The sequence below is a fragment of the Cucumis sativus genome, chromosome 6 (genome assembly GCF_000004075.3).
Source record: "Cucumis sativus cultivar 9930 chromosome 6, Cucumber_9930_V3, whole genome shotgun sequence".
Taxonomy (NCBI): Eukaryota; Viridiplantae; Streptophyta; class Magnoliopsida; order Cucurbitales; family Cucurbitaceae; genus Cucumis; species Cucumis sativus.
This window is the reverse complement of record NC_026660.2, coordinates 9,030,355-9,054,638: the sequence shown is the minus strand read 5'-3', so window position 1 is coordinate 9,054,638 and position 24,284 is coordinate 9,030,355. Positions and strand designations below refer to the sequence as shown.

At 36.0% G+C, this 24,284-nt stretch overlaps 3 protein-coding genes and 1 non-coding gene across 4 annotated transcripts; 3 read left to right on the top strand and 1 right to left on the bottom strand.

The window, feature by feature from the left end:
- The first annotated feature begins 358 nt into the window (after positions 1–358).
- On the top strand, positions 359–4,871 carry LOC101204700 (mitochondrial acidic protein mam33). The gene is made up of 3 exons (XM_004139896.3): positions 359–569; positions 682–1,016; positions 4,370–4,871. The coding sequence occupies exons 1-3, from the start codon at positions 456–458 to the stop codon at positions 4,545–4,547; spliced, it is 627 nt and encodes a 208-aa protein (XP_004139944.1). The 5' UTR covers positions 359–455; the 3' UTR covers positions 4,548–4,871.
- An 8,280-nt stretch (positions 4,872–13,151) lies between these two features.
- LOC101207331 (callose synthase 12) lies at positions 13,152–19,188 on the top strand. The gene is made up of 2 exons (XM_004139986.3): positions 13,152–18,706; positions 18,806–19,188. Exon 1 carries the CDS (start codon positions 13,402–13,404, stop codon positions 18,703–18,705), a length of 5,304 nt encoding a protein of 1,767 aa, XP_004140034.1. The 5' UTR covers positions 13,152–13,401; the 3' UTR covers position 18,706; positions 18,806–19,188.
- On the top strand, positions 16,346–16,426 carry LOC116404837. The gene has a single exon (XR_004217936.1). It is a non-coding gene; the product is annotated as a small nucleolar RNA J33 (small nucleolar RNA).
- Positions 19,189–19,911: 723 nt separating the features above from the next.
- Positions 19,912–24,095, bottom strand: LOC101205185 (mannan endo-1,4-beta-mannosidase 2). The gene is made up of 5 exons (XM_004139898.3): positions 23,152–24,095; positions 22,205–22,402; positions 21,836–21,958; positions 20,641–20,852; positions 19,912–20,523 (listed from the first exon to the last, which is right to left on the bottom strand). Exons 1-5 carry the CDS (start codon positions 23,506–23,508, stop codon positions 20,118–20,120), a joined length of 1,296 nt encoding a protein of 431 aa, XP_004139946.1. The 5' UTR covers positions 23,509–24,095; the 3' UTR covers positions 19,912–20,117.
- Between the last annotated feature and the right edge of the window lie 189 nt (positions 24,096–24,284).

The following is a 24,284-nucleotide window of genomic DNA, read 5'->3' as shown; positions in this document are numbered from 1 at the left end:
ACCCAAAGCCCCTTCCTAATCTCTAAGTCATCTCGCCTTCACCATGCTTCTCGCTCACTTGGTTTCTGTCATAGCACATGATAGCCTCTTAACCATAGTCTTAAACGCCCAATGACACTCCATTAGAGGTTCTTTTCGCTTAACATCAAGCCTTAACTGCCCAAAACACCTTGAAAATAACATCTAAACATTTTGATAAGTCCTAAACGCCTAATATCTCTTGTTTGGAGGTTATTTCTCTTCCTTTTGTCATCAACACAACACCAACATACCTTTGAACACATGCCAATATTTTGTAGTAATATTTAAGTAAGCATTAGAAGGCGAGAGGTGGGCATTATGATTAGTTAGAACTAAAAAAGATGGCGGTCATGATAGTTTTAAACCAAGTAAAAGGATGTTAGAAACTGAGAGAGGGCAGCGGTGGGAGAAGAAGACGAAGGGACAGTAGAATAATGGCGAGGGCTACTCAAATTTTTCGCAAAGCTCGGAAAGCCTTCCATGATCTCAACCTTCTCAAGATCTTGCAATCCGAGATAACCCACGAGCTTTCTTCAACCCCATGTCAGGTCCTCTTTAATTTCCTCGCTTCCATTCCACCATTAAAACCCCTTCTTAATCAATCCCCCTCTTCATCGTCTCTGATTTCCCATTTCTTCTTTTCCCATTTTTCATTCGCAGAACTATGAGAACAATAGTACTTCCAGTGATTTCACTGTGGAACATGACTCGCTCAAGTCACAAGACGTGGTGTTGCGGCGAAAATTGGATTCCGGTGAGGAGGTTGTGATTTCTGCTCTATTGGGTCCTCTCAGATTGGGATATGAAGGGGCTTTTCCGAGGGACATTTTGATGAAGATTTGTGTGAGTAAGCCTGGAGTTAGCTCTCTTTTGCAGTTTGATTGTGGGGTTTCAGAGAACGGTCATGGCGGGTCTCCTTTCGAACTCTACAATGCCTATTATCTTCCATCTTCTGATTGTTTGGGACCTTCTGTTTATAGAGGCCCTTCGTTCAGGTACTACTATTTGGCAACTCCAACAGTCGCAAAAGTTAACATTGAGCATAGCCATTTGTGTTTGATTGTATCTTTGAGAAGTTAGAAATCCATGAGTTCTCTATGTTTACTGATTTCAAACCGTAACCGTGACCTGGCTATATAATTTTCGGTTATTGACATTGGTCCCTAGGATACACTTTGAAAGTACTGATGCTGTTATGACATGAGATGGTGAATATGGATCACCTTTGACTTAATTTCTTTGACATTGTTTAACATTCTAGGAACTAAAATTCTACAACTTTTCTTCACGCTGAAATGCTGTAGCGATTAGTTAAGGTGTCCATAATTTGTCCCAGACACCATGGATATAAAAAATCTTTGACATTGTTCTTTGAGAGCTCAGTCGGCCGAGAAAATGTAGTGTAGGCTGTGTTTTAGAAACAGTTGCTTATTGCTTGGAAATGACCCTCACAACACAACTAAAGAGAAAGAGGAACAATTTTCTCTTTAGAACCAGTTGTTTATTCGCTTGGAAATGACCCTCACAACACAACTAAAGAGAGAGAAGAACAATTCTTTTACTCGCACAATTTAGAAGAAACAAGAACTAGATTAATTTTAACAGGTTTTTGGTCCCTAAACTCTCTAAGGTAGAATCAGTGGGGGACCTTAGACTCGGTAGTAACCAGACCCCTTTTTTTTAAAGCTTATTTATGGTTATTTGGACCCTTTTCATCCTCCATTTGTCTACCCTTTGCACCACCTTCCTCGTAGAAGTTGCTAGCTTGACACCACTGCCCAAATTATGGGAATTTTACTGCCAAAGTAACTACTGTGTCTACCAGTTACCCGTTTAGTTTTCCTTTGAGGAGAACTCGCGAAGTTCAAGTTGCAAGCCATTTATGAATAATTGGTGTTCTTTTTTGTACTAAATACCAGATTGTTGGCTTTAGGACCCTTGCCCCTAATTCAATCATATATGAAGACTTGTAACATTCATCGTTCCTTTAGGACAACTTTTTTAGGAATTTACTAAATAATATTTATTACAAGAACTTTTTTTCCTCATTGTCTTCAAGAGTCTATAATTACCTGCAGCCGCATAATGGAAGGATCTATTAACTTCTCATCTTCTTCCTCTTTTACATTCCTTTATTGGAAGTTATTTCTTATCTAAAAAAGTGTTCACTAAATTATCAATTGGGTTTGTATATTTTATAATTTCAGTTTGATACTCTATGGTTTGGTTAAACTTCAAAAATTGGCCCTAATGATACTCGCTCTTCTTCTCTTACTTTTTTTAATTGGCCTAAACTCTAATATTAAGCTAACATATAAGCCATCTAGAAACAAATAACTCATTACCACATAAATAGATGTTACGCCACATTGGTAGAACTTAAAAGTAGGAATGGCTTGTGTGGTATAACCAAACCATAGAGACCAAATTTTAAACCTAAATGTGGGGCGTAATTACAATTAAGCACGTACCATAGGGACCAGATTGAAACTTCAAAATTATTGAATTGAAATTGTAATTGGAGAATTGTCAAAAATAACAAATTGACCAAATATTTACAACATATAGCAAAATTTCAGATTCTATCAATAATAGATTCTGATAGACTTATGTCACTAGTCTATCAGATTCTATTATTGATAGAATCCAAAATTTTGTTATAGTTTGTAAATATTTTAATTTATTTTGCTATTTTTAAAAATGCTCATTTGTAATTTAATCCAAAATATATTATGCTATGCATCATGGTCTAGTGGAGTTGGCGACCTCCCGCTCTCCCATGGGAAGGAAAATGTATATATTTTTCCTCCATATGATGATTGTATCCTTCATCAAAAAGTTGGTTCCTTCCTTTTCTGCAAGCTGGAAGATTGAGGATCAAAGATGAATCCAAATCCTATAGTAGTCACTTACCTAGTATAAAACAAAAACACTAATCTATCTTGACATAAAACAAAAACATTAATCTATCTTGACAAATGAGAATCCTATGTTTTTCTAACATTTGTCTAGTGAAATTAGTCATGGTAGGCGTGAATTGGCTTCGATATTCACAATATCAATAAAAGAAACAGCTGCTTCATTCTTTTCCTTTGCTGAATGCAATTCATCTACTTGAGTTCCTAACATGCTTAAAAACTTAAACATTATGGGTTGGCCTAGTGTCAGTAAGGGTTATGGGATTAATAAAGGATTTGGAGGGAATGAGTTCAATTTACGATGGACATCTACCTAAGATAAAATATCATGAGTTTTCTTGACACTCAAATGTTTTAGAGTCGAGCAAGTTAATCTCATAGAATTAGCCGAGGTGTGCATGAGTTGGCTCGGACACTCACGAGTTCATTATCTCCACTCCGTTTATATTTCCTCATTTAGCTTATCCATTTGTTGATTCTCCTATATGGTATAACCTTGAAACTACATCTCCATTCAGCTGCTTTTATGTTCTGTAGACAGAGTTCATATCGATATTTTCTTTTGTTTTTTTAGAAACTACTTTCAATGAGAAAAAAAAAAAAAAAAAAGAAAAATACAATGGCGTACATGAAAACAAACCCGCAACTACATAGACTTTTCCTGCTTATTAATTTCAACTCTTCATCTTCTAGGTTCTACACTTACAATTGCTAAATTATATTCATACTTAAACTTTGTAACTGTTAGGTGAGTGAATTTTACGCATTAAACTTATAATTTCATAAAATCAAACCGGAATTTGAATAAGAGGTGATAGTATGACTTCCAGTTGGGTAGTAAATTTATGTTTTGATGACATCTGGCTAGATATGAGCATTCTTGTGGTTGGACTGCACTATTTAGTAGATATCCATTCTTCTGATCATGTATTTCTAGACAAGTTTATCATTGTTGTGAGTGTTCTTAAGTTTGTATTCATGATTGGATTTGGCTGTTTCTGTTGCCTGATTTTGAATGTTTTGTTTGTTCATTAGTTCACGAGCAGTTTTTTAATTCAGTTTCGTGCATTAATTTCAGGTTAAACTTAAAACTCATTAAGCCAATTACGAGGGAAAGTTGATTCTTTCCAAACTTGAATAGCGCTGTCATCAATATTGTTTAGTTCTGAATAGACAAAACATAGACCTGTATGAATTATCCCAGCTTCCTTAATGCCTAAGTGAGCAATTTGACTTTACTTCTGTGGTTGATAACTGAAAACTTGTTTGTGAATGGCTTATTTTTTCTTCTTATATTGCTAAGCATCACGATTCATGATTAGTCCATCATTCTCCTAACTTTTCAGCTTGGTTTCGGCATTAATCTTAAGCTTTACCTGTTTTTCAAGCTTCCTTCTCTAAGATACTTAAAACTTCTGTATCCATGGCAGCTCGTTAGATCCTCGGTTACAAGACGCGCTCAAGGAATTCCTAATCAGTAGAGGTGTTGAAGAAAGGCTGACCAACTTCCTTCTCATTCACCTGCATAAAAAAGAGCAAGGTCAGTATCTGAATTGGTTACAAGATGTCGAATCTTCAATCGCAAAAGGACAATCTAATGAACTTTAACAACTTCACATCGTATCTTGAATGCCTGATTTTCATATGGGAAGAGGAGGCACGACTTTAAGTGCAGGTTTGGAACATTTAAATTGATTGCTAAATAAGAGTTTTCATTCATTCTGCTTGCATTTTGTGTTTGTGCAAGTGTATACTTTTTCTTGCGCATGAAAATGTTTCAGCCAGATTTATTTGTCAACAAAACAAAAACGTGGTACTCTAATCATTTAGTTTGAGCCTTGGTTCTACATTGACGTTGACAAAAATGTTGAGCCCTCAGCTGAAGAGAAATTCAATGAAAATATTGAAATAACACTTCATGAATTTCTTGAATCGTTTTCTTGGTTTTATTCATATTGATAATTTTTATTGACATTTTTTTATATTACTCAATCGATGTTCATATGTTATATTAAAGTATCCGCCATCTTTTAAAATGGATATTATTCGAAAAGGGAGGAAAAGTTGGAATCAAGATGCCATTTGACTTCATCTATTCTATTGCACTCTTTTACATAATTAGAAATTTTGAATAGGAAATTAGATCATGGAGAAGTGGATGAGCTATGTTTTTTTTGAGGAGCTGAAGTGTAACAAGGATCAACGAAAATTTGAAAGTTGTTGGTATGCATGAGAAATCGTGAGCAGAATAGAAATAAGATAATGAAATGTGAAAAATGTAGAAAAGAGGGTTGGGTTGAAAATGTACGAATAGAATCAGGTCCAAAACGCGTAATCTAACTTGAGTTTTGGATTACATTACAATACAATTCCATTTTAAAAAAAATTTTGTTTTTTACTCAAAAAAGAGGTTTAAAACAAACCTCACTTCTAAAATATTTTTTCAAAAAACTTCATTTTCAATGTGCCCGACTTGATGACGTGGGATCCACCATGTAAATGTATAATTTTGTGTCCTTGTTCAAAGTATCTCTTCTTCTTGAGATAAGGTTAGGTTTCTTTGGGAAATTACCATTTTTAGCCCAAAAAAATGGTTTTTTCCGATTCAAAACTAACTTCATTTTAAATTATACTTTTTTTAATGGAAAATTGCATTCGATAACAAAAAAAAAAATTTAGAAAAAAGTAACTCATAACATTTTTTTTTTTTTGCATATTGCAAATTTGACAAATATGACTGTAATTAGTTTTTAAATTTGTTATTTTTGCAATTTTGAAAATGTAAGTGACATATGAGTTCTATTATTATAATTTTTTTTTATTTTTGCAAATCTTTCTTTTCTACCCTTTTTCTCTCTTTTAGACTTTTGAATGGACTAGATAAGCACATAAAGTGTGCTCATTCTTACTTCTTATTTAGAGTTATTTTTTATTAAATTGAATGTGTTTGCTAGTTTTTCACAGAGTGAAAATCAGTCAATTTTGAGCTAAAATGAAGAAATAAGGTGAAATTACGAAACAACCTCTAAAAGAAGGGCATTGCGTCTAAAATATGAAATCACCCAACTTAACCAACTTACATATCTTAAGCTAGAAACTTCAATTTTCAGTTTCATATTTTTGGTTCAACTTGGAAAGCATAATTGGTTTTTAGAGTGTCTCAAGTTTAGAGGAACAATTGTCTTTATATAAAAGACACTAGTATGTTAGATATAACTTTTGTTTTTATATTGTAAGTCGGGTTGAGAAGTAGTTCTTTTATTTTTATTTTTTTTCCAAAAGTTGCATTATAGAGCAGAAAAATATATATTTGTATAGAAGGTTTTAGTAAGCAGCCAAATTTTGACTTCTTTTTCACTTCTTTACGGTATAAAGGAGAATTCTTAAGTTTTTAGAGAAGAAAATTGAGAAAATATTAAAAATATATATATTTTGGAACCTAATTGAACGTGGAAAAGTAATTGCTCGATCAGTTGTGTGATTTGCCCCATTAGGTGAAGTTTCCAAGACTAAGGACATAAAGTAGATGTTTCGTCAAGTCAACTTTCTCGTGAGGATGCCTTTGTTCAACTTTCCCGTAAAGTGTCAACTTTTTCATACATTTTTTATATACATTTTTATACTTTTTCTTTTGGCTAGTAAGTTTTATTTTCATTTGTAGAATTTCTCGTGTGCTTGTCACTACGGTGGTTTTTAGAATGAGGATGAACGAGAATATGCAAACAGTAACCTAGGGAGCTTGAATGTAAGACTTGACATTCGCTTTGAGGACTTCTTGATGGAGTTGTATAGTTTAAGTGGGAGTCACCCAAACAACCATGATCTCACCCTAAGATGTTGTTTATACAATCGTGTCTAGGATTCCTACGTATTTGATACAAAATGATCAAGAACATAGGTTATTTTTTTAGTGGTGATGATGCATGTAAGACCCCTATCTATTTTTGAATGAAATCCAAACATACGTATGACAACGACATAAAGAAACTCAGTTGCTCATACCAACTAAGCTTTCCATATAATTTGGCCCAAGAATATCTGACCTCTTATTATCCTACATAACCTTCATTTGAACAAAATTATCCAATAGGTTATGTTGCACCACTAACGCCCTTAGCTATAGGGCAACTGATTCTTTGTTTATCCATACTCTCGAGAATGATGCTCCATCATCCTCAATGTATGAATTGGAAAATAATGATTGTGTAGTCGGGAGGTTTGGGCATAATGTAAGATAGGAGAATGAGATAGAAGATGAAAACGTAAGTGCTGAAGTAGTTTAGGGGTTGGTGTGGGAGAGGAGAATGTGAATCAATGGGAAAACATAGATGAAGACGCTTCAGACTACGAATGGGAATTACTAGAGGAATTGGATGATGAGTTTGATGAAGAGGATGACATGGATGTTGAGGAAGATGGTGAGAGTCTAATTGTCAATCTGAGGCTATCAACCCATGCTTGGAAAATACTCATGCAGAACCTTCGAGTGCATGTCTCGAAGTGGCCATGATTGTATCATTTTAGATGTTTAAGAGTGAGGACTTTGATATTGAGATAGGAACTTTCAGTCACATTGTTTCTCTCTGGTATACTCCTAAAATTTGAACATAGGGTTAACAGATCCAGAAAATCACTATTGGTTGTTAACTAGAGAAATGATGTCTGCCAGTGGAGGATTTAGGCTCGAAAGCCTAAGGATTCTACATGGTTTAAAATAATAAGGTATCAAATGTGTCATACATACACAACAATTAATGGATCACGATCACCATCAAGCTAGAAACAAATTGGTTGCTCATCTAATAAATTCCAAGTTCACAAATGTTAGTAAAACGTATAGGCCATCACACCCCCTGGAGTACCTCCTCTCTAGGCTCGAGATGTAGAGTGAAGCTTACCAACATCATCGTTCTTCTTCTAAGAGTGTTTGCCAACCCTACTTAACCTGTAACTCTTATCTAAATCCATTTATGACTTTAAACATAAAATGCAGAAGAAAATGTCTAAGTTTACCTAACCAATGGACAACCTTCTTAATAATTTTATCCCAAACCCTTAATTATCATGCATGTATGGAATGGGTCGTACAAAAATCTAATCGAACTTCTAGCATAGTAAGATCCTTACCTATAAGGAAATTAAACATTGAAAGAATGAGCTATAAAGTCCCGTGAGTGATAACTTTTAAAACAAGATATGATAATGAAAACCATGAGCAAAATATATGTAAAACTTAGCAAATCAACTTTCTTTTCAAACTTAGCTTTCAACTTTCTTAAGCAAGAAGAAGCATCTATCATTCATTGTAATAACACATTAACAATCAAGCTCTCAAGGAATCTGTCTTGCATGGACGAAGGAAACACATTGATGTAAGATATCATTACTTGATGTATCTTACAAAGGATGAAATTATCAATATAAGCTAATGTATGAGTGAAGATCAAGTAGGAGATATTTCAACCAAACATCTCAAATTAGCAACACTTGTGAAGTTCAAAGCTTACTTGGAGTGGTTTCCTCTACTACTTTAAACTAAATACTAAATTGCATAGCTTTAGTTTAAGGAAGGGTGTTAAAAATAGAATTGATTATATTTAGTTTCTTGTTGTTAGTCTTTAGGGTTGCTATTCTTTGGACTATTCTTGTGCTATTTGTTTTGGGTGGTTAGTTTGTTGATTATGGTGTATTTGAGTCTATATAAGGCTTAATTGGAATGAAATTCACTCTCTTTTACTAGTTCTCTCCATTCTTATCTAACACTTTTGTGCCTTTTCCTTTTAAAACCCTTCAACTTTCCTTTTTTTTTCTTTTTTTTTTTTAAAAAAAACAAAATATGGGAGGGATCAATTGATAATTTGGTCCACATTTTAATGAAATATCATATGCCCATTAGGGTATTTGTGAAATATATAGCAACATTAGGGTTTTTGGGTAAATGAGTCTATGTGATTAGGGTCTATGTAATTAGGGCCTATGTAATTAGAGTCTACATGTATAAAACCCTTTCTTTTTTCCTTTCAACTTGTTTTAGTTGGAGATGACAAAATGTCGCATGTAGCCTTTCTTTATCATCTAAGAAAAAGCATTTTAGTGTATTCAAGAATGAGAATATCATATAAACAAATAAACAATAACTAACATCAAAAGTAATAGAAAAACGAGAATTTAGCAAACAAAAATTAAGAAGGAAACAAATGTTTGCTGCTTATTGAGAGTTGATATGGATTGTCAGTGCTGCAATTCTATGGGATAACAAGAGTTAATGATTGTGTACGTCAAAGTGGCTTAGGGTGAAGCTGACGTTGGGATAATTTGGATCTCCTGATTTGCATACCCCAAAAGCTACGGAGTCTTTCCTTTTCAATTTTGAAACACATGCCCCTGCCGCCCCCACCTCATGGCTCATAGTCATACACACACCTCCCCCTCCAATTCAATTTTTCCTTTTTTCTTTATTCACCTTCTTTCTTTTCTTTCTTTTCTTTCTTTTCATATTTCATTTACTTCTCTATCCTTTCCTCCAACAATTATTTGAGATTATAATGTTTTTTTTCTTCATGTTTGACTTTCTTTTTGTAAATACGTTTTCATTTTTAGTATCAACACACATAAGAAATATCAAAGGAAATTTTATTTTTTACAATCTAATTTACATTTTGAAAGTGTTTTGAAAAGTAGGGACAGTCTTTTAAAAAAGTAATTAATAGAGTATAGATACACAAATAAGGTTAAATTTGGTAATAAATTAGGTTTTTTAAAAGGAAAAAAGTTTAAGAATCTTGTTGTTTTCTCATAACTTTTTATATATAATTTTTGTATGTTCCCAGTTGATATCAAATATATTAGTCAATTTACAGTAACAAAAACAAGTTTTAAAAGTTTTTTTTTTTTCAAACTCTAGTTTTGATTTTGATTTTTTTTTAAGGTATTGTAATAAATACATGGGTAGAGATTTAAATCCAAAACATCATGTCCACGATTGCATGAGAGTAGGGTGTTAAAGCATGCTTAACTGTTAATAGTTTTTATTTTGTACAACTATTCATAATGGAATTGTTTTATTTTGTTGTGTGCTAACCTTGCAAGACACATGCTGCGTGTCACAGTCACACTTTTGTAAGCGCCTGAAGGCGATCGTTCGACACTTGTTCCTGTTCGAAAACAAGTCAGTCAATCCAAATCCAAATAACCAATGGCTCAATGATGTCTTTCACAATTACCTTTAAACCCCGTTCTTGAAAAAAAATCGTTATAAGTTTATAAGCAATAAGGGACAACAACAATTTTATATTTTATAACTCAAGGGTATGAAGGTATGATGATAAGTCTTGGTATGACAAGCTTCCATATGGTAATGTACGAGATGTCACTTCCAATAAAATATAAAGAAACTAAAATAGAATGAAAGTAATAGTAAAAGAAAAATGAGATGGGAGCAAGCATGCAGCCATGGGCAACAAGCTCTGTGCGTTGGGCTTGCCTTGCACTGCTTAATGCCTCACCACCTATCTTTGCACACCCTTTACACGCACAATCTTCTGATGCTTGGCAAGTGCTCCTTGCAGTATTCAAGATGCCTAGACCTCTTGAGTAATTCTAAAATTTATCTTTAACTCCAAAAATAAAATAAGAAACTTCCTTCTTCAAACTTTGTTGAAATCTTCTTAAGTCTCCTACCTCAAAATTTCAGAGTAAATCTCCAAGTATTGAATTAATTGGACTTCTTTCTTTGAAGGTTGTTCCAGAATTCTACCTAGAAATGTTTGATTGTAAGATTTATATTACCTCTTTTTTTTAAGGTGGTAAACTCTCAGTGCCATGTAACCCACACTTGTTCCCCTTTTGGGATACAAATGATGAAGATTTAATTGTCAAAGTGGAGTTCGTCTCCAAATTTCCTCCCGCGCATGTTAGCTACAACTTATAATATGATAAACCTTATGAACAAATCTTCTTGTCAAAAGCTTATCATAAGCCTAAGCTACTTATAATACTTTGACAGATGAACAGTGACTAAATGGAGGATTGAAAAATGGCTAAATATGCAATGTATTAAATAAAATGGACATTCGACCACTGTACAATATGAACATAATACATTACAAAGAAATACAAAGTTGAAAAAAAAAAAAAAATGGGACACATTACAAGTTAGGGGAAGAAAGTGGTGGACTTCTCCTCTAATCTCTCCCTAAGTTCTCACTTATAGGATTGGTCAGAGAAGAAGATAGAGGCTTTTAAAACTGTTCAGATGTCAGGCTCTTACACCTATCTCTTTTCTTGATATAGATGGAGGGTTTATATAGGCTACTTACTGCCCGAAACATCCATTCTTTTTTGTTCATGCAGCGTCGAATGTAGTTTTGTCATCATTAGTCTGATTTAGTTGATGTTGATTGTCAGTGCTGCTGGCAGCCTTGTCAAGTGACATCGACTCCATTTACTATTCTTGTTTGCTAGTGAATCTTCCTCACTTGCTGATGTTGTTTCTCGCCTAAAAATATTTTGACATATTATTGTGCGTTTTGGTTCCATTGTTTTATCTAAAAGGCCATTTATGGCTTGTGTTTTTACAAGTTATCACTGCCTCGGACACACATGTGAGCATTTCTTGCTACCTCACCAACACTCACTTAGTTGCATGGGAAGTTCCTTTGACAAGGTTTGGCCGCATAACATTCTCTTGCTCGCTTAGGCAATAGTTAACTAAATTTTAACTTCTTTCCTCTTTGGCAGGCTAATTACAATTCATCAAAAACACATTGTTACGCTTACTTGGCCGCCTACTTAGCTTCAAACTACACAACACTTGGACAAATTTCTCTATGCAACACTTGGGCAAATTTCTCAATGCCTTTCAACAATCTCACATCCTTAGCTTTCCTTAAAAACAACATGCTTGCCTAACAAATTAAACAGAAAAAACATAACTAAAGCAAGCTTTCCTATCCCTACTTTTTTCGTTTGTTAGACTCATTGACTTGTTTCTTACACGGTTCTTGTTTTCATTTTCAACTTAGATTACAACCTCAATTGTAGTTTAAAAGTATTTAAGAAAAGTAAAGTATAAGATTGCTTCCCATCAAGCATTGTCTTGTGTATAAGAAGAAAAAGAAAAGGCAAATGAATGAAGGTTAGGAAGTTGTATATTGTTATAATAAAGTAAAAAAGAAAAGATTGATTATTAAACACAATGGAGGCGAATTGCCATTACATGGATCACGTGCCAAGGTGGTGACAACCAATGTTTAAAGGAGTCCCCCATCTCCAATCTCTCCAATCTCTCCAATCTCTCCAATCTCCACCGGTTTAACCTAATTTATGTTATAATAAATCTCCACTTAGGAAAGGAACCATGTGTGGGGGCCCCTTCCCTCTCCATCTCCCAATAACATATTCCTTAATCACAAAGCTAAAATTTAGGGAACTATAGAAAAAGTTTGAAAATAGAAAAAGGAAAAGTATGCGATTATTATTGATTGAGGATGTGGCCACGCCAAATGGGTCGCAACTTGCAACTTGCAACTTCAAACCAAGCGGGCTCCTTTAGTCAACTTTCCTTCTCAAAACAAATGAATACCTTCTCTTCTTCCCGAACTCCAATGCCAATTTGCCCAACAATTCTATGACACCTCCACATCTCTTTTTCTTAAATATAACATTTTATTATACGCATATCTACCTTTTCTTAACCTTTCAACAAAACCCATATTATTTTCAATTCGTTTTTTCTTTTTTTCTTTTCTTCTTCTGGGATTCTGGGATTCTCTCGTTCTCTTCTTTTTCATTCCCTACCTCACCAACACTCATTAAAAATATTTATAATTATACAAAATAATAGATCTTGATAGATTGCTATTAATATTTATTAGTATTAGCTTGGTTTTGGTGTGAGAACAAAAATGAGTTTACCATATTATTGTATTCTATGAATACCAATTTTAAGAGAGACTTTGCTTTGTCCCCTAATACACTTACCTTCTCTCCATTTAATGCCATCACTTCTATTTTTCTTTTTTCTTTTTTTAAATAAAAGTAAAAAGTAAAAAATAAAAAATAAAAAATCTATAAAATAATTAGGGTAATTTTACAAATACACTCAATAAAGTAGTAAGATATATGTAAAATTAAAAATGATGGTATTTAATCCAGCTCATCAATAGTATTTTTTTCAAAATAGGAAAGAGAACGCTAATAATAGATATTTAAAAAATTTCCAAGTTTCATATTGGAGGAAAATCACACGAAACGACTACATGAGATGAACAAAACGGCAACGCGTAAAAACCAGACCTCTTCTTCTTCTTCTTCCTCTCTTTTTTCTTCACTCCTTCTGTCTCTCCTCCACCCTTTCATCTCCATTTCCCAATCCCCAACTCTCTCTCCTTCCTCTAAATCTTAACTTTATTTTACAATCACTACCACTTCTTTCATTCCATCTCACCTTGATTTTCATGTCATGAGTTCTCGCCACCGTCCTCCCCCGCCGCCGCGTCCTGGTCCGCCGGACGAGAACGAACCCTACAATATAATACCCATCCATAATCTCCTTGCTGACCACCCTTCCCTTCGTTTTCCGGAGGTGCGTGCTGCCACTGCTGCTCTGCGAGCAGTTGGTGACCTCAGGAAGCCACCGTATGTTCAATGGCTCCCTCACTTGGATATTCTCGATTGGCTTGCTCTCTTTTTTGGGTTTCAGAAGGACAACGTTCGGAATCAACGGGAGCATATTGTGCTTCATTTGGCTAATGCTCAGATGCGTTTAACCCCTCCCCCTGATAATATCGACACTCTCGATGCTACCGTTTTGCGGCGTTTCAGGAAGAAGCTGTTGAAGAATTACACTAATTGGTGTTCCTACTTGGGGAAGAAGTCTAACATTTGGATCTCGGACCGTCGTCAGGCGGATCAGCGCCGGGAATTGCTTTACGTTTCATTGTACCTGCTGATATGGGGTGAGTCCGCAAATTTACGCTTCATTCCTGAATGTATTTGTTATATCTTCCATAACATGGCTATGGAATTGAATAAGATTTTGGAGGATTATATCGATGAGAATACTGGACAGCCTATATTGCCCTCTATATCTGGCGAAAACGCTTACCTAAATTGTGTTGTGAAACCCATTTACGAGACCATAAAAGCTGAGGTTGAGAGTAGCAAAAATGGTACTGCCCCACATCGTGTTTGGAGGAACTATGACGATATTAACGAATACTTTTGGAGTAAGAGGTGTTTTCAGAAACTCAAATGGCCCATTGATGTGGGTAGTAACTTCTTTGTGACATCTAGCAGGAGTAGGCATGTAGGCAAGACTGGGTTTGTAGAGCAGAGATCTTTTTGGAACTTGTTTCGTAGTTTTGATCGTCTATGGGTTATGTTAATTCTATTTCTACAGGCTGCAATTATTGTTGCTTGGGACGGGAGGCAGCCATGGTTTTCCTTGAGGGAGCGAGATGTCCAAATTAAGCTTCTGTCTGTGTTTTTCACTTGGAGTGGCTTGAGATTTCTGAATTCATTGCTTGATGCAGCAATGCAGTATAGTTTGGTTTCAAGGGAAACTTTGGGACTTGGAGTGAGGATGATAATGAAGTCCATTGTTGCTGCAGCATGGACTATTTTGTTTGTAGTCTTTTATGTGAGGATTTGGTCGCAGAGGAGTCAAGACAGAGTTTGGTCTGCCCAGGCTAACAAGGATGTTGGCAATTTTCTTATTGCAGCCGGCGTTTTTATTGCTCCAGAGGTTTTAGCTTTGGCACTTTTTATCCTTCCATGGATCAGGAATTTTATGGAAGAGACCAACTGGAAGGTCTTTTATATGTTGTCCTGGTGGTTTCAGAGCAGGACTTTTGTTGGCCGTGGGTTGAGGGAAGGCCTAGTGGACAATATTAAGTACAGCTTGTTCTGGATTCTGGTGCTTGCTACAAAATTCTCCTTCAGTTATTTTCTTCAGATCAAGCCCATGATGGCTCCAACGAGAGCACTGTTGAATTTGGGGGATGTGCCCTATGAGTGGCATCAGTTCTTTAGGGGGAGTAACAGATTTGCTGTCGTATTACTTTGGCTTCCTGTTGTCTTGATCTACCTCATGGATTTGCAGATTTGGTATTCAATCTACTCCTCTTTCGTTGGGGCAGCTGTTGGGTTGTTAGACCACTTGGGTGAAATACGGAATATGCCACAGTTGAGGCTAAGGTTCCAGTTCTTTGCCAGTGCCATTCAATTTAATCTAATGCCTGAAGAGCAACTTCTGAATGCCAGGGGGACACTGAGAAGCAAGTTTAAAGATGCTATTCATCGGTTGAAGCTTAGATATGGTCTTGGCCACTCTTACAAGAAGCTTGAATCTAACCAGGTTGAGGCAACTAAGTTTGCAATAATATGGAATGAGATAATAACTATTTTCAGGGAAGAAGATATTATCTCTGATCGTGAGGTTGAGCTATTGGAGTTGCCCCAAAATTCTTGGAGTATTAAAGTTATTCGCTGGCCATGTTTCCTTCTCTGCAATGAGCTATTGCTTGCACTCAGTCAGGCCAAGGAATTGATAGATGCTCCTGACAAATGGCTCTGGCATAAGATATGCAAGAATGAGTATAGACGATGTGCAGTCATTGAAGCCTATGAATCCATCAAACATTTGCTACTTCAGATTCTTAAGCATAATAGTGAAGAGAAATCAATTATGACAGTTTTGTTCCAAGAGATTGATCACTCTATCGCGATTGAGAAGTTCACAAAAACATTCAATATGAATGCATTACCAGACCTCCATGCGAAGTTGATCATACTCGCTGAACTATTGAACAAACCTAAGAAAGACACTAACCAAGTTGTGAACACTCTACAGGCCCTTTATGAAATTGCCACTCGAGACTTCTTCAAGGAGAAGCGAACCGGTGATCAACTAATAAATGATGGATTGGCTCTCCGTAACTCAACTTCAACAACTGGGCTTCTTTTTGAAAATGCTGTTCAGTTTCCTGATGTTACTAACGAGAGCTTTTACCGCCAGGTTCGTCGTTTGCATACTATTCTTACTTCTCGGGATTCTATGCATAACATACCAATAAATCTTGAGGCAAGGCGCCGACTTGCTTTTTTCAGCAACTCCTTATTCATGAACATTCCTCATGCTCCTCAAGTTGAGAAAATGATGGCTTTCAGTGTTTTGACCCCCTATTATAGCGAGGAAGTATTATACAGCAAAGAACAGCTTCGTACTGAAAATGAAGATGGAATTTCAATTCTCTATTATCTGCAGACAATTTATGTTGATGAATGGAAAAATTTCCTGGAACGTATGCACCGAGAAGGAATGGTGATAGACCGTGAAATTTGGACAACCAAGCTCAGAGATCTTAGGCTTTGGGCTTCATTCAGGGGTCAGACACTAACCCGAACTGTGAGAGGAATGATGTATTATTATCGAGCTCTCAAAATGCTGGCATATTTGGATTCTGCTTCTGAGATGGACATTAGGGAGGGATCACAAGAACTTGATTCTATGAGACGGGAAGGTAGTATTGACGGTATTGCATCAGATAGGTCAACTCCATCTAGGAGCTTAAGTAGAATGGGCAGTTCAGTTAGTTTGCTTTTTAAAGGCCATGAGTATGGGACTGCTTTGATGAAATATACTTATGTGGTTGCCTGCCAGATCTACGGGACCCAAAAGGCCAAAAAAGATCCTCATGCTGAGGAAATTTTATATTTGATGAAAACCAACGAGGCCTTAAGAGTTGCCTATGTTGATGAGGTATCGACTGGGAGAGAAGAGAAAGAGTACTATTCCGTTCTGGTAAAATATGATCATGTGCTAGAGAAGGAAGTGGAGATTTACAGGATAAAGTTGCCTGGTCCCTTGAAGCTTGGAGAGGGTAAGCCAGAGAACCAAAACCATGCTATTATCTTTACACGTGGTGATGCAGTACAAACAATTGATATGAACCAAGACAATTATTTTGAGGAGGCACTCAAAATGAGAAATCTCTTGGAAGAATATAGGCGTAATTATGGAATTAGGAAGCCCACAATTTTGGGAGTCAGAGAGCATATTTTTACTGGTTCTGTTTCATCACTTGCTTGGTTTATGTCAGCTCAGGAAACTAGTTTTGTCACTTTGGGCCAGCGGGTTCTAGCTAACCCATTAAAGATTCGTATGCATTATGGCCATCCTGATGTGTTCGACCGTTTTTGGTTCTTGACTAGAGGTGGAATTAGTAAAGCATCCAGAGTAATTAACATCAGTGAGGACATATTTGCTGGCTTTAATTGTACGCTGCGTGGAGGAAATGTTACACACCATGAATACATCCAAGTAGGCAAGGGGAGGGATGTTGGACTGAATCAGGTTTCCATGTTTGAAGCCAAGGTTGCTAGTGGAAATGGGGAGCAAGTTCTTAGTAGAGATGTATATAGATTGGGTCACAGGCTTGACTTTTTCCGTATGCTATCATTCTTCTACACTACCGTCGGATTCTTTTTCAACACTATGATGGTAACATTAACTGTATATGCATTCCTATGGGGGCGACTTTATCTTGCTCTGAGTGGCATTGAAAATACTATTGCAAGCGAATCTAATAATGGGGCACTTGCTACAATCTTGAACCAGCAGTTCATAATCCAACTCGGTCTTTTCACTGCGCTGCCAATGATAGTAGAGAATTCGCTTGAACAAGGCTTCCTTCAATCAATCTGGGATTTTTTGACCATGCAACTCCAGCTTTCATCTATATTCTACACATTTTCAATGGGAACTCGTGCTCATTATTTTGGAAGAACAATTCTTCATGGTGGTGCGAAATATCGAGCTACAGGCCGTGGTTTTGTTGTGCAGCACAAGAGTTTTGCAGAAAACTATAGGCTTTATGCTCGTAGCCATTTCATTAAAGCAATTGAGCTTGGTTTGATCCTGACTGTTTATGCATCACATAGTGCAGTATCTACAAACACATTTGTTTATATTGCCATGACCTTCACGAGTTGGTTCCTCGTAATTTCATGGTTGATGGCCCCATTTGTTTTCAATCCTTCGGGTTTTGATTGGTTGAAGACTGTATATGACTTTGATGAGTTCATGAACTGGATATGGTATCGTGGCAGCATATTTGCAAAAGCTGAACAGAGTTGGGAAAGATGGTGGTATGAAGAGCAGGATCATCTCAAGACAACTGGGTTTTGGGGAAAAGTGCTGGAGGTGATCTTAGACCTCAGATTCTTCTTTTTCCAGTACGGTGTTGTATATCAGCTTGGAATTTCTGCTGGCAGTACGAGTATTGCTGTTTACCTTTTGTCTTGGATATGTGTGTTCGTGGCCTTGGCAACTTATGTTGTTGTAGCATATGCTCGTGACAGATATGCGGCAAAAGAGCACATCTACTATCGGCTTGTCCAATTCCTCATTATTATACTTGCAATAGTCGTTATAGTTGCGTTGCTTGAATTCACGGCATTCAAATTCAGAGATATCTTCACTAGTTTGTTGGCATTTCTTCCAACGGGATGGGGATTACTGCTGATTGCTCAAGTACTCCGCCCTTTCCTCCATTCGACCATACTTTGGGACATTGTTATTGCTGTGGCACGATTTTATGATATATTGTTCGGAGTGATTGTCATGATTCCCGTTGCAGTGCTATCTTGGTTACCTGGGTTCCAGTCAATGCAGACGAGGATCTTATTCAACGAAGCTTTCAGTAGAGGGCTTCGAATATTCCAGATTGTTACTGGAAAGAAATCCAAGGTTGATCAAGATTGAGGTAATTGTTTCATCTCCAATGTTTGAATACCATCTCTACTCAGTTGGTTAGTATCTTTGCGACGGTAACTGATAATATAAAATTTGCCATTCACTTCAGGGTTAGAACGTCAGCAGCAGATGTCGAAAAATCATACAACTTAGTTTCTTTGAAATCGTGCTCTAATACGTTGATGTTCTTGGAACACCAGAATTACTTTGCATAGTCTGAAGCAGATGTGAACTCTTCTACTTGTGATCATACTCGATTCATGTTTCAAATTTGTGTCCAGATCAGCTTCTCATCGGTAAATTTGTTAGTAATTTTGGGGGAAGTTTTATGTATTATATCCTACCAAAGAAGAATACTTTGTAATAGAATCGTCTGATCTGGATTATTGCTCTAGTTATCGACATTCTTTCTTTCCCAAATGCAGTGATTTGTTGATGTAAAAATGAACATATATTATTGAGATTATACATATAGTTTTGCACCCAATCCAACCAATTCTATTTGGAAAATTGCAACAAGTTAGTCACCTCAATTTTGTAAATTGAAAATATTGCAATTTTTAAAATTAATTTATTTAATTTTGTTAAATATTTTTAAAATGGCAAAACTACCCTTATCATATTAAATCCTTTCCGTTTGCGAATTTCCAATTTCACTTGGAAACTTCTACTGATGGCCACCGCTGCGGATGGCTTTGACACGTTCGAGAGCTGTAAGAAGGTTTGAATAATTCTTTTGAAAAAATAAAAATAAATTAGATAAGTTTTGAAAATATTAAAAAAAAACTTCTGCTTATTCACGAGGTCCAACGTCATTATCATTTGGCTTAAAAAGAAGAAGAAAAAAGATGTCCACCTTTTACCATGAGAACAACATTAGCAATTTAAGATTTAAAACGTTTTTTCTAATCAATTTTTTGTTTTGAGTAACTTTACAGCAGCCTCTCTCTTTTAGTCATGAAAATTGGCTAACAATTTTTCTTTTGCTGATTTTCATGTTCACGTTAGTTCAATGGTTCTACCATCCCCAGATAACATAAGAATTCTTCATAAATTTTCTTAGGGAATCAGCTATGATGTCGTTAAGTTTTTCACCTCTCATGGATTGAAGAAGTCGATAGCAGACACGACTTTAAGCTTCCAAGCCTCTGTAGCTAGAGAGGGCTGCTAAGAAGCATTTTGACAAAAAAAAATAATTGCAGCTTTGGAGAGGACTTGAAAAGTAAAATAAAATAGATTTATGACTTATATATTTGCTCAAAAAACATTACAGCTTGTAGCAGTTCATGTGAAACTCAATACTATATGTTAAACTACCTAATCTATTCTGAATATGTATCAACAGAAGAAACGAAGGGCACAGAGGCAAAATATAGCAGCAAGTGAACAAATTGAATTCTCTCAAATAAGATATAGTCAGATCACCATCTCTGAGCACACACATACTTCAATGCTTTTAGCTGTTGGGTATCTCCACCAATTCTTGCCAACCTGCATGATTGCTCTATAATAAGCTGATATATCGACGATCTTTCCCACGGGACGATCCCGAAATCATCATTACTCTCTTCCATTCCTTCCACAAGGAACTGCCATGCTAAGGAGCCAGCTCCTGATCTATTCCTCTTGGCAGATTTGTAAATGACGTCGTAAACGGTTTTGTAAAAACTATCCCGTTGAGCTGGGGTGAAGCCCTTGTTCAGATCTGACAGTCCAAATTCAGTAAACATGACTGGCTTCTTCAACTCTTTGTCACCATCTTCAATATGGGAGAGCATCCACTTGGAGACAAATTTCAGTTCATCTTCGAAATCTTGATCGTGGAACCTAATCGACACAGAATGTTAATGTGGTTATGTAAATAACAGGTTTAAGAGCATGGACATGAGTAGAATCATTGACGATTGCCATCCAAGTTTTAAACTGAGATTCATCAATGCTTACCAATGGTCGGGGTAGATATGAACAGAGGCAAAATCCACGTGTTGGATCTCAGAATTGCGGATGAAATCCGATCCAAGTCTTGATGCCCACTCTTCCGGGTTCACAGTAGATTTCTTCGGGCTATTTGGACCATAAAATCCTTCCAACCCAACAGTCAGCAGATGTTTCTTGTCAATCGATTTAATGTAAGCTGTCATTTCTTCAATCCATTCCTACAAATTTTATTCCTCAAAATAAGCTTATGCATAGATATAGAAACGATGCTTTTTTCTTTTCTTCCCTTGGGGGTGGGGGGTGGGAAGAGAAACAAGAGATTTGATGACCCAATCCTGGTGGCAGCATTGATGTGAAATGACTCTATCCTAAAAACCAATGAAAACGAACCTTCAACTAACATCACAAAGCACTCTACTGCTCGAAACTTCTTTTTGCAACAAGACGTCTTACCCATTGCAAAATAGTCACCGATATTCATTTCAATATGATGTTTCTTTAGATCATTGCTGATTGGACAACTGTTGATTAAAAAGAAACATTGCTATTGAAATGAATTGCATTAGGGCACCGACTATTTTGCGAATGGAGGGATGTCTCTAATGCGATAGTGTGCTATGTGACGTCAACTGAAGGTTAGTTTTCATTGATTATTTAGGATTGGGTCATTCTACATTAGTGTCTATAGGATTGGGTCATAAGTACAAAAATCTTGAGAAACATATATTAGGATCAAACACAAGGTCAAAATGAGTCCATTTGTGAATATTGCTTCTGCCATTAACTGATAAAGATATATTCCACATTGGGACTGGTAGGTTCGTTTTAGACGTTGAGTTAATTCTGGTAAAATACACTTAAAACATGGTGAAAAATAAACGCAACTTTGCTTTAGAGAAATCAACTTGAAGCAAAGTTGAGGTTGAGAAATACCAAGTAGAGAGCTCATAACTTTCACAAGAAAAAGTTTGGAAGAAAGAAAGTTGCGTAACAATCCCAAATTACAAAAGTGAGCTATCAAAAGACTCAAACGGGAGTACAGTAAGTTCAATGAGGGTTAGTTTTCCTTTGGTTTAACATTTAGAAGCAAGAAGAATCAAAACCTTACAACTTAATTGGGGAGTACACCAGAATCCATTTATTTCAATTCTCATTTGGTTCAGCATTCAGAAATCAGAAGAACCAAAATCTTAAAACTTACTTGAAGTGTATCGCCTGAAGCATCGGTCATGCAACGTGGCTCATTAATCAATTCCCATCCAAAGATGGTGGGATCATTTCTATATTCAATTCCAGTGATAGAATTCTTTCTTGTTAGGACAGTCTGACAAAGTGAAAAATATAGTGCACATTAGAACCACTAAAACACCATAAGGTAGAATTTAGCAATGTAAGATCTGCAAAGACAAGGGTAAGAATTTTTGTTTGAACCCGAGAACTAATGGCTTATGCAATGGTAAATAGCAATTGGATCAATATATTTGAATCCATGGTATAGCTCAGGATGCATACCAAATCATCAATGTTATGAAACATATTGGACAAACTCATTGATAAATAAGGAATGTACCTTGAGATAATTTTTAAAATAAATGCGTATTGATGGATCATAAAAGAAGGAATCATTGGAAGAGCTTAAACCAACACCATCTTGCCATGCCCACTTCACATACTGAGTCTTCCCACCGTATGCTTGCAAGTTGTTAACTAAGCTAAGAAGAAGTCTTATCCCATGCTGCCTTGATTCTGCAATGACATGATCCAAAGCCTGCCACCAGGAAGGACCAATTGAAACGTAAGCTGATAACAGCACAACTTCACATATGCATTTGCGCAAATAAAAAACGCCATCAAACTAAACAATTGCTATGGAAAAAATATATACAAACATATGCTTTCTTGTGTATTTTTTGGATAATGTGTCATTTATCCTTATATTTCTCAAAAAGAGAAAGCGAGATAGATGGAAATAGAAAGTTTTCTGGTTCTTCCATGAATTCCAGTCTTCATTTTTTGAACTTGAAACTATATTGACAAGATAACAAACAAAACCAGATTGATCTTCCACAGAAATACAAGTTATAATGCTTCTTATTGGGGTTACAGAACATGAGAATTTAAATCATACTCAATTAATCCACCTTTAAATGCCAAAAGGAACTGACAGATAATTTATTGTCTTCAGTCTAATTCATTCATCTTAACCATAATGGCAAGAACTACCGTTTCTTTTCCAAGAAAATCATGCGATTCACAAAATAATTCCATATTGTTTTATGACTACCGACACAGTTTTTCTGTCGGTGGAAGCATCCAAGCTTTGCATTCTTTGGCCAATGGAACCTTTCAAACCCTGCAGAATCACTCATCTCTCTCTAAAACAGACATTGCCATAAAATTTCAGAAAAAGAAACAAATTACGAACACAAAACCAAAGCATTAAGAGTAGAATCAAATAAATGAAGAATCCAATCACAGAAACAGCAGAAATCTCAGAAAATGCAGCTCAATCAATACCTTAAAGACTCGCTCGTTAAACCTTCCGGGAGAAACCTGAAGGGCATTGTAACCACCATCATTGAAAGCCCAAGTCCGGCAAACAGTAAGCCCCATCTTTCTCGCCGCCTGCAGCATGGCTCTGATTCTAGGCTTTCTATATTCCTCAACGGAATGGTCCATAAACCAATAAGAATTCCATCCATTAATATAAAACGCCTTCCCGTTCAACATGAACTGCGTTCCGTTCCTCTCTACAAAATCTACTATGGGGATTACTTTAGTGTCCCCAATCCTCAAATCTCCAAACGACAAGTAAATGAAAGCCAAACAGGATGCGAATCCAAGAATCGGGTAAAACAACCCATTCCCCGCCATCACTACAAACAGGGAGATTGAAAACCCAAAACGCAAATCGAAATGATTGTAAAAAAAAAAAAAAACTCAATGTTTATAGCAATCTATCACAGAAAATCAAAGAACCACTCGTACCCAGATGCGATTTTACAACAATAAACCACAAAGAACAAGAATGTCGGCAAAATCAGACGATGTTATGGTATACCCAGATCCCTATTTCTACCACAAATGTACGCCAACGATTGTTCGTGAAGGATTGAATACTAATAATACTCGGAGTTGAAGCTAATTGCAATCAATCATTGGTTTTGATGAATTTATAAGATTGAAGAAATCACACCAAAACTGGTCGCCCAAAAATTAATGAGAGATTAAGCAAAAGAAGAAAAAAGAGGTTGAGAGAGTATGGTAGAATGTTGGTATCTTTTGATGGTTTAATTAGATCTACAGACCCTCTTATTTTCTTTCCATCTTTTCTCTCACGACCCCAAAAAGCAACAGTCTTGTTCAACACACGTAAATGGGTTATTTTCAAATTTTCAACAAAAACCAGCAGAGATTAAAATATTCATCTTTTTCTTAACTACGTTTTTTTTTTTTTTTTTGCCATTTTCTCGTTAAAATCTTTCAAACCCCCACAATTTTCTTTTAGTAAACAGACAAAGATCATCTTACTTCTACACTGGATTTAAATAAACTTCTTCTGAATCACTCACATGTTAGAGTTTTCCCTTGTCTCCCATCTTCATTTCCATTTTCTTAAAGCTATGTCATCAAAGAATCTAAGTCCTTCT